Here is a 12692-nt window from a genome sequence, read left to right as displayed (position 1 = left end):
TGTCACTTACCAAGTTTTATAAGTAACTACCAAGTGTGCAAGTCTTGCTCAACTCGAATATTCTCAATGGCCACTTTAAGTAGCTAATAATCCTGGTCAACAGTGTGAGCAACTGCCTCGATTCTCATCAACCACATCGATTCATGGCACACAAAAAATCCATGCCCCATAGAAATGCCCGCTTCCGTTCGCAGTCCCATTCCAGGATCCCCTCCAGATGTCCTGGCCACGTTGCTAATACGACGCGTTGGCCTAACCCTCATAAGCATAAAGCAAACAGCCAGCAAACAGTTGCAACTCAGCCAAAAGCTATAATAAAGTTGCGGAAGTAAACAGCAAAGCGAAATAAACAAGAAGCGGGACGAGGCAACAGCCGAGCTGGGAAATGAAAGGAAAGTCAACAGAACGGCAGCGGGATTTTCGCATTCGAAAGGGATACAGATACATTTGCAGATACATCTACGTCTACGGGATGAGCCAGACTTCGGGGCAGACAGATTTCCACAGACAAGACGGCGGCACAATAAAAGCAGCCACAACAACAGCCGCTCATCTGCGATATTAAATTTCGAAAAATGCCCAATCCGTGCAGCGTTTTACTATTTAAACAAAGCGATTAAGGGTGCGTGGCTAGCGGCTAAAAGCGCCATCCACATTGATTGACGTAAATGAAGAATAATCGAATTGCGAATTGCGCTCATAAAACTCTAAACTAAGTGGCGACGTTGTCGGCCGGATCGAGTGTCAGTCAGTGCCCATCGTGCACAGTGGAAAAAACCAAACATTTCAAATTGGTTACATGCTCAATCTACAAAAGTGGTATATCTTTCATTTGGATTACAATAAGTTTTATGTGCATTTGAGATTTTAAAGCAGTATATATCTATGATTTTAACAAATTTAAATTTTTTCCTTACTAAAAATGATTCTACCGCACCCACTGTGCCCAAATCGGTAACTTTAGCTGTTGGCCCGCTCTCATAAATTGTCAGCAGAAAAGTGTCAAACTTGAGTTGACAGTCCCCCGGACGGAGTTTCGTCCTGGAATCGGGCGAGGACTTCCGCTGGCCTCCCAGTTCCCATCGCACGTCAGCGGTAATTAGTGCAGCTTCGGCAGAAAGTCGTCTTCAATTTCATTGCGCCAGCATAATCATCATTGTCCTGTTGGGCCTGTTGTGTCCTTATCCACGCGGCGGTCTCCCGTCGTCCTTGCCGCTTGCACTAATTACAAAATAACTTTTGCAGCTTTGTCATCTCTGTGTACTTTTTTCGGGGGATTCCCCACGGTGCGTATGATGTATGGCTTTTCGTTGTCTGATTTATGAGTGAATTATGGGAATGGGTGTCGGTGGATTACTGTCGGTGAAAGGGTTTCACGCGGTTTTAATTACCAGCCGAAACTGTGACGACTTTAAAGGCTCTCGAATTTCAGCTCGAAATCCGCAAAAGCATGCGAGTGGTTTCCCACCGTGGCGGGAAATTGATGAGCTTCTGTGGATTCAGCAGACTCATGCTGTCAATCCACATGTCCACCCACTCAATCACCAAACTAAACGCTGTGCTCGTCGATAAGCGTGCCACATAGTAAGCGGAGTAACATTTCGAATCCTTGGGAATGGGGGAATCTCGCAGGTCGGGGGTTAAGGGTGTGTCGCTGCACAAAAACGATTTCTGAGATTTAATATTTATTTTTGTTTGTGTGCAAATAGCTGGAAGCGTCTGAGATATGATGAAAACTGCGAGGGGGAAGCGATGAAACGGAGGATTCTGAGATGTCTGTTCGGTGGGAGATTTTTCTTGCAGCTTTTGTATATTTTGGATTTATAGAGACATGAAACTATCATATATTTCCATAGTTTCGTTTACTACACCACATGGAGGAATCGCCTTGCCCGTCCTAATTAGCATATGCCTCCATTTAGGGCTCAACTCTTTGTCCTTCGTACAACAACAACGAAATCCATTAGGGTCATAGAAAGTATATTGCATTTATTCACTCGGAATACATTTTTCTCTTCGCTTGCCGAACAACAATAAGAGCAGAATACAAAAGGCGAAAAGCGTCAGTCAGTGCAACTTTATTTCAAGCTACAATGCGCAGGCAACCCACCTACTAAAACACAAAACCTCATATTTATTACACTGAACAGAAATATGCAGTATGTATGCAGTATGCACAGAAATCCCCATAAAGTTTCCATATATATAAACTGCATATTTGATTTTTCATGTGAAAAAAAATGCAAGGATTTTTTCCAACTTTTTTCCAACGCTTTGTGACATTTTTTGTCGAGTGTAGAAGTCCCGGTGACAGGCGGCGGTATACCGGAAGCAAATGCTTTTGTCGCCCGGCGTGTGCCGCTTTCTGTTGTTGCGTTCGTTTTTTGAGTTTTACCCTCAAATTGCATGGGTTTGCTCATAAATGCTAGCCTGAATCTTTAGAATGCCTTGATTAATGTTGGCGCACGTTGGCTTTTACCCCTTCCACGCCGCAGGATAAGGGTGACCGAGAGCGGGCAATAAAAATGTTGTCACACATCATTTAGCAAGAACGGGCAGTCCGTGCTCTTCCGAGGTCTTTAATCGGTTTTAATATATTTATTGTGAATTCTCAAACATTTCAATTCGCCGTTGGACACCTGATACCCCCTTTCCAGCTGCCTGCCCGAAGAAGATTCGTTGCCATTGCCTGCCAGGCATCATAATGAATCTAATCACTTACGCTCGAGTGCATCAATTATGCTGCCATCAAGGATCGGGCAGCAGGACGAGTGGGAGGATGGGCACGACGTTGCTGACAAAATGACTCCAGGATGGAGTGACAGGCGTGGTGGACGCGGAGCCAGCAGAACAGAAGCGACGACGGGCCCATTGTTAGATGTGAAAATTTGTTTGCTACGTCATCGCAACAACAAGCGCCTCAAGTTGATAACTTTATGATGTTGTAAACAGACATACATCTATGCACCCCAAAAAGTCGAGAAGTCTAAGATTTAGGGTGGTAGTATTAAAAAAGTTTTGAAATGGAATCAGTGGGAATAGTGGGATGACTAACAAGAGCAATCTATATGATATAGGTTTTACATAATATTGAAGCTTCGGTTAGTCCTTTTGATATTTGATAAAGAATATAAATTAATGCTAAGAAAAGAAATATTATCCTTGTAAAGGATTTTATTGAACTTAAAATTTGTTAATTCATTTTAAAGTATTTATCTTTAGGTCAACTAAAAGTTAAAGTATCTTTCCCCCTTGGTCATCTGTGTGAGGAAGCCACAAAATGTGTTTGTCATCATTAGAAAAATATTAAATTTCCTCTGCCCAAGTTCAGATCGTCCTGCCAAAAGGACACGGATGGCAATGGCGCAGTGCTTTAATTGCTGCGAATGCGAATACTTAAAAGTTGTTGCCTTTTATGCGGTTGCCGTCAAAGCGAAACTCAATTAAGCTGCAGTCACCACCCCATGAAACATGGCCCACCCCGAATCAAACCATGGTCTTCCCTGATTTAAAACTGCTGATACGGCAGTTGAGGACGTCGGGGGACCAGGACATCAATAGGAGGCTTTGTCATGGTTGCCCTGCCAGCCAGCCACCGAATGCCTTTTCAAAGGCATTTTTAATTGAAATTATCCGATGCTACCTTTTCGGCTTCTCCCGCAAGATTTCCATTCGAGTTTTGCGTTTTTCTGCTTTGTTACCTTGCAGTTGGGTTGATTGACATGTGAGGCGTCGTCCTGCTGCTTGGAAACTTTCCCTCGTCCTCAGCTTGTTTACATCTTAGAGCGCTAATAGCGGCAGACTTAAGTCTGCGAGCGATACGCTATAAATCCATGTTAATAACGCCATTGTCAGAGGGGCTGCAATCCTGTCTCAATTCGGAAGGACGCAGCTGCACTGAAAACAATTAGTGCACAAATGAAATGCTCCATAAATGGAGCACCTTTAAGGTCCAAAGGATACTTATCTTCTTTATTTTAAAGTGTAAGATTCTGTAGTGGCCAAACGGGGGAGATTCTCAACTCAAAAGACATTTAAGTAGATTAAGCGACTTTCATGTTGTGTCTTCAGTCTTTGGGACATCAAGCCAAATGAACGACGACAGTGAAACAATTCTCGAGGCACGCCCGGTGGCAAAGGACTTGAGCACGGCGTACGGCAGGATATAAAGCCCGGCAATATGCCCAGCCAGTTGCCACTCGAAATATATGCAAATATAGTCCTTGAGCGTGGGCGTGGCAAAGGGGGCGTTGCAGCGGCAGCAGCTTCAGCAGCAAACAATGAAAGTAAATGCCAAAACATTTTATTGATTATCAGGCGAAAGCGAAGCTTAGACAGTGGGTAAGGGTTACATGATATAGGAATGAAAACTTTAAATATTAAATTTTACAAGTCTAATTTAAATGGACATGTTAAGTTGTCTATCTAAGGTGAAGAACCTAAGAGTTATTTAAAATATGAATAATATATATTTTGTTTTTTTTATAAACTTTTTGAAGTTCCACTGTGCGTGGTCCTTCAGCTGCCATTAGACGGCGCCGGCGAGTGTGCTACACTTTTTTGCAGTTGTCTGACGACAATGCGAACTGGAGTCCTGACGTCCTGGAGTCCGTGACTGAACACCGGAGTGGTGCCCGGACTTGGGTATGGGTAAGAGCATTGAGCATTTTAATAACCGCAGTGGAGATGCGGGAAACCCGAATCGGAGTAAGGGAAACGAAGGGCGGTCATAAATTATGCCACCCACCGACTGCAAAAAGGCGAAAACATTGACAGTCGTCCTTCGTGGGCCGCCCGTTGAGCGATTTGTAGTACATCTCCCCCTTCCCGCGACTGCGCTTTTTGGCGTGCTGAGGCCCAAAGGACCTCCCCTGGCTTTTCGATGCGTTGGCAATTTTAAACTCGATCGTTAGAGATAGCAATAAGGAATAGAAGGAATGAGGCTGCGAAGTGGTCAGTGCGGCGTCATAATGCAATTGTATAATTTTCTTAAAAGCTCACTGTCGTCGACGATGAGTGTAACAATAATACGCAACTGGAGTGCACTTAGTGCCGAAAGTAGCGAACCATTTAGAGATCACAAAGGGCATTACAGAAATTAAAAATGCCCCAAATGGGCAATGAACCCCCCGAAAACACACATTTGGTCAACGAAAACAATCAGGCAAATGGTGTGAAACAGGGCATTTAGCTAATTGAAATGAGCGGGCAAATAAAATGCTTGCCAAAAAGTAAATAGAAGTAAAAGTGCAAATCCTTGGCTGCCGCGTGGAGTCACGTTTCACTTGGGGCTTAGCCCAGAGCTCCTGGCCTTCCTTTGGCAGGACCACCTGTGGCTTCCGCCCGCCAGGATCACGTCCCAGGTGCGAAATGAAGATTTATAAAATGGCAAATTGATTTAGCGTACCAAGTGTTTCCTATTACCGCCAGCTTGATGAAATTTTAATTTTCTTCCCCAGGGAGCGCAAAGGTTTCCCAGCTCATGTGGCTCGTTTTCACCCCCGAGACTTTGGTAATTGAGGGTTAAACTAGCACAAGTTGTGGCTCATCAACAGGTAATTTCTGTGCGGGATTTTTATGACTACTTGCCGCTTGTTAGTTCGGAAATAAATAATGCATGAGGCAACTTTAATGTAACAAGCTCAACTCAATTTCGCCCCACAAAACCCGTAATTTGAATACTTGGCCGCATCACGTTTTCCGACTTTTCTTTTATTCCCTGTATTGGCAATCGCGATACGCATTTTTATTATTTTTTTCCTTTTCCGCTCTCTATTGGTAATACAATACGTTCAATTCAGCTTTTGGCTTTTCTTGAGCAAATACAGCGCGGAAAAAATTCAATTAAATGTAATCGCATCTATTTCTTCTGCGCCCGTGACTGATTGTTCTAAGAGCGAAAGGCGCGGAAAGAATTGAAATTAAAATTGAATAAATAGCCAAATAAACACGCTCTTTGAAAGTAAATGCTAATTTCGCGCTTTTCCTCAAGTTTCCACTTTCCTTTTTTTTATTATTTTCCATCACCCATCTCAAGTGTGCGGAGGCACGTGCCACGCCAAATCCTTTTAATGTGTCTCCAAAGTTGGGAAACTCGATGTGGGAAGTTTTCAAGTTGTAAGGAAAAAAATCATGTTTCAGAACATTCAGAACATGCTCAATAAAAATTATATAATTATTATATATATAATTTAGTGTTAGATCTAGACATAAGATACTCCCACTTTACTTAAGGGAAACCTGACCAAAAAGAGAAATAAACTGAAGACAGATCAAATTAGGAAGGCGGAAAACTTTTCAATTACCATCGGATTCAATTAATAATGCTGCTATGCAGGTAGCACACACATTTCAGCTAACCAGCTTAAATGGGGAAAAAACGTTTTCCATTTAGCAAGGACGCAATGAAATTCAATTAACCTCAAGTGGATGCCACAACAGCAGGATTCGCCATGATGAAGGCATAAAACAAAGGCACATCCTGCGGTGGCATTCACACCTCATCATCGTCAACAGAAGGATATTTCTCGGATGGAATGGGTTGGGATGGGATGGTATGGGAGGGGGTAGTGAGGATTCGGGAGAACATCCCCCTAGCGTTTAGCTTCTGATATTGCCACCCGGGGTTATCGATGGCATATTAAACTTTCGCTGCCGCTGGCTTTTCTGGACGAGGATTGCTCCTCAGGACCCCGTCTGATTAAGAGCTGAGCAAACAAATCACGAACCAGCCGGATTGTTTGCTTAGCCAGTGTCTAAACATCGCTCTCGACTGTTTTTTAAACTGTTTGCGAAGCGGTTCCGAGTCGTGGAACAACCCCAGTGTAATTAACATTTCAATTTTGCTCATCAAGCAAATGTATCTCTTGTGCTTCACTGCCTCCCAGCCTTCGGTAAATAAATTGTGTTCCAGGGCAATTGGTGCTGCTCTTCCGTGTTGACATATGCAAATTTTTAGCACCGCCCACAACAATTCACAAAACTTTTCTGATTACTTTTTGGGCATCCTGGAGGGGTCGAAGTAGACCTGGTTATTTGCCAACTTGATGGTTCAATAGCATCGATTGTTTGCTCTTTGCTGGTTTTATTACTTCATATAATATACAGAAATAAATGAAAAGAAGATTTCGAATTCACGTATATCATCGACGATTTAAGATATTTTATAAAACGTTTTAAGATTTCATTGATTATTAACTAATCGTTCTTAAAAAACTTAACAAAGAAATGAAATATCTGCCAATACTGTTATCTTCTGCGCTCATTTAACAAGAGTTTCTTGTTTGTTAAATGATTACAATAGCTGTTTTGATTACAATTAACTCATTTTATTTACATAAAATCACATTTGTTTTCCAATACAAGTACAAAACAATGTCACAATAAAAACAATTTACTAATCATAGGTTCTAGATCGATATGGATTGATATGATGTTGCTATGATATTCTTTAGGTTCATTGAGAGATATTCTAGCTGGGCAAAGCGATAAGAACTATGCCCGAATTATGGGATCCTTTGATATCGACTCCAAGCAACTGAGAGCTGGATTCTCGGGCTCCCACTGCCACTGCCACATCCGAAAGTCCGCCAGTTCCGTCGGCAGTGCTGCCACAGCAGGCGAGGTCCTTGCCAAGGCATGTCCTTGATGTGACGAGGGGGAATCCCCTTTTGTTTTCCTTCTGCTTTCCTGCTTTCCCGGACTCTGCTCCCTTCTCACGACCGATTCCCGGGCGTCGATTGTGGTTTGTGTGTGGCGCCAGTCACTGGGCCGGGGTTTTTATAGCTGCCGCCGCAGAAAAGAAGCTTTCTAGACTCCCCGTCCGGAAAATGGAAAACTTTCGTGTTGAGTTTCAGTCGAACGGAGTGTTGAGTTTCCCCACGCAAGTGGCAACAATTGTTGCCGCCTAATTGGATGTATATATGTATGTTTGTACATGCTCCTGTGGCGCTTAGGTAAATAACCATACTAGTATACAACGTGTGTATGTGCGTGTGTTTGACCTTATGCACACAAGGACACGGGAGCAAAAGGAGGAGCCAGGACCTTCCATCCATCGCAATGGCCGCCATTCGAAAATTTCGCCGAGCTCGGCGTAAAATTAAATGTTATTTAAATTATGCCCGCTCCTGCGCTCTAATCCTTTCATTCCTGCGAGTAAGTGATTAAAGCCATTAACGAAATTATCGAGGATTATAAAGATTTGTACGGGACTTCGCAGCGGGTGTTCTCTCGGAAGACAATGCCGTTTCCGTAATCCCGGGGCTTCAATTAATGGAGTGTCGCCGTCGCCCACTCGCAAAAAAGGGTTGCTGCCCCGCCCACCGCTAAAAGGTGATTCTCGCAATTGGAAAGGGTGGTTTTCATATTTGTTATTGCACGGATTGGCCATATCTTTTTTAAAACATTGCGTTTCAAAGTAGACTCTCGTCTGATGACGTCAATGGGGAGCGCAGCTTTCATAGTTTTCATTCCTCTATTGACGCTCTTTTGAGCTTTTTCTGTTCTTTTTATTACTATTTTATTGGTTGTGGAAAAAGAATACAAAATAAAAGTGTCAAAAGATAATGACCACATGGAATCAAAGTAAAACCGAAAAATTACCAGTTGCTACTGATAATGAAGAAAAATAACCCACAGAAAGTGTGGATCTATTAATCAAAATTAAGGAAAAATTTAGGAAATACGAACATTTGTACTAAAGTAGTGAGCTTTGCTTCATATAGAAAATAGAAAATATATACTTGTATAAAATATACATTTTAAAATGTAGTCAGCAGTATAATGGAGGAGGTTTCCAATACCGATGTAAAGAAGGTGGAAGCAAGTACGCCAGTAAAAGAAACCAGAAGTAAGGAGGAATCCCCTGCAGAAGCTGGAGCAGGTCCTGTGCCACAAAGTTCCCAAGAAGTGTTGCTCAGCTCACACACATATAAATCACCAGATGACGAGCATTCCATTTGCGACGAAGATAGAAGTTTAGGTATTGCTTCCCAATCACCTTCTTCACCTGAAGATGTTTGTAAAGCAGGTGATAAACATAGTGGAGTACAGCTAGATGGCTCCGGAATCTCTGGAGATATATGTCTTGGAAGTCTGATGAGTGCAGATTCATTGGAGTCCGAACTTAACTCAGAATCTAGTGGGGAGCTTTTAGATAACAATAAATTGGTAGCGAGGAAAAAGAAAAGAGATTTGATGAAAACAGACGAAACTGAAGACCCCGAGGAAGAGTTTAGGAAACATTTTCTCAAAACTTTTCAGAACTTGCCTAGAATATCACAGATCTCACTGGACGATAACCCCATAAAACCGCCAACAGAAAGCAAAGAGAATGCTGAAATAGATACAGAAATGCCAAATACTTCCAATGAAGATGCAGGATCATTAACAAATGAAGGTGATAGCACTAACAAAACAAAATTACCAACAAATTTGTCAAATAGTGATGCAGACAACATCGAGCAGTCGGATAACAATATCGCAGAAAACCCTGAAATTACCTTACTTCAAAATAGTGATAATCAAGAGAAAGAGAAGGCCGATGAAATTCCTTCCTCCTCAAAAAAAAACATGTAAAATCAAAAAGTTTTTTAATTTGGCATCCGTATCTATATTTTCGGCATATAAATAGTAGTAATTTGACCATATCAACCCAAATAATGATTCAAAAGTGGAATGTCATACCTCGTTGAGCTCGTAATTTGATGCCCAATCGATTGGCGTTCCATCAGAATCTTTTATTTTTTGACCATTTTTTTCAAATTTTGATGATGTAACCCCTTATAAAAAATGGAAAAAATGGAAAAAATAAAATTTTTCAAAATCTTCCTAAACGTGATGCGGATAGTTAGCATTGGTTTTCCGCAACACAACACAGTCGGATTTTCAGATCTACGACTGTTTTAGACCATTTTCTGATACAAGGATCTTCTTTCTGCCCTAACCACTTCAAAGAATGTTCATCTCCTGAGCAACCGACTTCCAGAAAAAAACTCAGCCAACTTCATGACGCCAAATTAACTAGCAGACATTTCTATTAGCTCTTCGGAATGAATGCCTAGGCAATTTACGCTTAATATATGCATGATGCTGTCCGCCCGATAACATTCGAAGAATGCCAAGGGATTCGGGGGTGGAAGGTCCAAGGTTAAGGATGGGTGCTGTCCTGCCCTTCCCTTTCCCTTCTCTTCCAGGTTGTTGGGACAACGCGAGCTCCCCTGTTGCCATCTATATCTTTATCTATGTGCGGCACGTCGAAAAGTTTCGTTCGCTTAACTCTGACATTCTAAATGAATTTAATGACTTGGAAATGGCCACCTACCGATTTTGCATTTTAATTTCGCAGGTTGTTTTCTGAGCCAGTTCTGTCTATAAAGTTATAACATTTCTGTATTTACCACACAGATTCTTTTATGGGAATTTAGAAAATAGCTTTTCCAAATCAAAGCTACACATGAAATCAAAATCGGATCTGGCGATATCAACTTAATCGGCTAAAATCAATCGATTCCCCTGGGAGGGTAATTTGTATACTGGTATCTGGAAGGGTGTTCATATCTCTCAGATATAGATATCCCATCCTAGGCAAGTGCAACAGCCTGAAGCCGGAGATCCTGGGGAGAACGATTGCCGTCTGAGGGAACTCCCAAAGTACCTTTTCACACATGAGCGCGCCAGGACGCAGGACGAAAAAAAAGGAAAACAGAGGCCAGGATGGCAGACGTTGACGAGGGGTTGGGACATACAATCCTCGATTTCTGTTGTTGTAAATCACAAAGTGAAACCGAAACCGTTAACGTGTTGCGGTTACGCTGCTGACTTTGCTGTGCGGCAAGAAAAAAGAAAAAAATGTGGCAGAAATGAGGGGGGAGCCGAGGCAAGTCATTCCATTTGGGAGGCTTTATTAAATGCGCACTGAGCTGAGGGGCAATGTCCTGGCTCGGCTTTTTATTGCGATTTTTTCGCAATGTTTTCGCTCTTTGTGTGAGTTTATCAAGCTCCTTACATTTGTTTTCCTGTAAAACGGGGGCAACTTCCCCGAGCAAACTTCTCTTATTTAATGATTCCTTTTAGAGCAGCCCGAATCGAAGGGGGAAAACCGAAGGCTGGTTTCGCATTTCAACTTGAGAAATGTGAAATTGTTCCAGTTCCTTATTTTTTCCTTTTTTTTTTTTGGTTGGCCTCCCAAAGATTTGTCAAATCTTTGACACAATGATGCATAGCGTTATCTGAGATTTGCCAAGTGAAAAAATAACAACAAGCGACTTTGCGAATTAATCTTCTTAATGCCCGGGTCCCATAACCATGGGCACTAAGTGGAGTGCTTAGGACACGGAATCACTTAATGCGATTGGCCCAAAAAAGGACTCCTCCTTTGGGGCACTTCCAAAAATACTTGCTAATTGCTGCACTCGTTGAGAATGCAACTAGGCAATGCGTTTCCACTGGCGACCATGGCAGTGCACTTCCGGAGGCCATAATCATATCAGCTTCCGCACGATTTAACAGCAACGCAATTTTGATGGCACCCAGACCAGACCGAGTGCGTCAGCATGGCAACCGATTGTCTGTCCATTCATCGTTGGGTTTTCACACTGGAAAAACATCGAAAACCATAACGAGCTAAATAAATTAAAGGGAAATTAACAAAAAACTAAATAGCTTGTATTTTTTTGGCATCACTTAAAAGAATGTTTTAGACCAAGCTAATGTGGTGAATGGTGAATACATTTGTTGTGTTAATGTTTTCAAAAATATGATTTATTCTTAATAATAGTTGGTATATGCCAAGTTCTTCTATTTCGTTCTGTGTCCTGAATTCCTTTCGATTTGCTCAACACTTTTTTTGGCTTCGCATTGATTGCTCCACAATTGCGCAATTTCGCTCACTAAAAGCATTTCAAAGGACCTGTGGAGAGGGGCTTCCTCTGCCTGCTGCCATGACGCATAAGCTCCGATAAAAACTGTTGTTCGATAAGCATTTTGTTTGCCATGTGCCTGGAGTTGTTAGGGCGTCTGTGCCCCAGCCCAAGTCACGAACTCCTGTGGTAACGCAGTGGGCTGCTGTGCAGGATTGAAGGCGGAGAAACGCTTGAGGAAGCCATAACGAATCAGTTTTTGATGTGGAACTTTGCAAAGTTCTATGGAAATTGTTAGGAAATTCCGAATGCATGGGAGGAGGCGATTCAATCGTAAACAACTATATATTGCTTAATGCTAGGGAAAATGAATTAAAATATATAATACTCATTTAAGTCATCTCCTTTAAACAGGACCATGTACATAGGTGTCCTGCCAGAGAGGGGCCCTCTGCTATAGTTCAGACATATATTGCACATTCTCCCCACATTTGCCGCTTGGCAAAGGGTGCTGCGGCTTAGTCACCACACTCCCACACACATGGGCACACACACACACATGTACACATGATATTCATTATGAACGGCTTAAGCGATTTCCCCAGGGCCCAGGAGCTTAGTCCTTCACGCAGACACACTCATGCATATGCACAGATATATTTGGGTTTTTATTTATTTCTTTTTATGAAAGCCCCGCTGAATGGAATCCGATTTGACGAGCAGTCGAGAAAAGGAACTCGTCAGCAAATTGGCAGCTCGAAAAAAGATGCGGTAAGCAGGAAAACCAATTCTCAACCTGATTGTTGGCCACATCAATCAGGATGTCATGTT

General features: G+C 42.3%; 1 protein-coding gene across 1 annotated transcript; it reads left to right on the top strand.

Moving 5' to 3' along the window:
- Window positions 1–8730: 8730 nt before the first annotated feature.
- On the top strand, window positions 8731–9654 carry LOC116801940. Its single transcript, XM_032724076.1, has one exon. It carries the CDS (start codon window positions 8785–8787, stop codon window positions 9577–9579), a length of 795 nt encoding a protein of 264 aa, XP_032579967.1. The 5' UTR covers window positions 8731–8784; the 3' UTR covers window positions 9580–9654.
- Window positions 9655–12692: the final 3038 nt, after the last annotated feature.

The sequence above is a fragment of the Drosophila sechellia genome, chromosome 2L (genome assembly GCF_004382195.2).
Source record: "Drosophila sechellia strain sech25 chromosome 2L, ASM438219v1, whole genome shotgun sequence".
Lineage (NCBI taxonomy): Eukaryota > Metazoa > Arthropoda > Insecta > Diptera > Drosophilidae > Drosophila > Drosophila sechellia.
The sequence above is the reverse complement of the archived record's forward strand: the minus strand, read 5'-3'. Positions and strand labels throughout refer to the sequence as shown.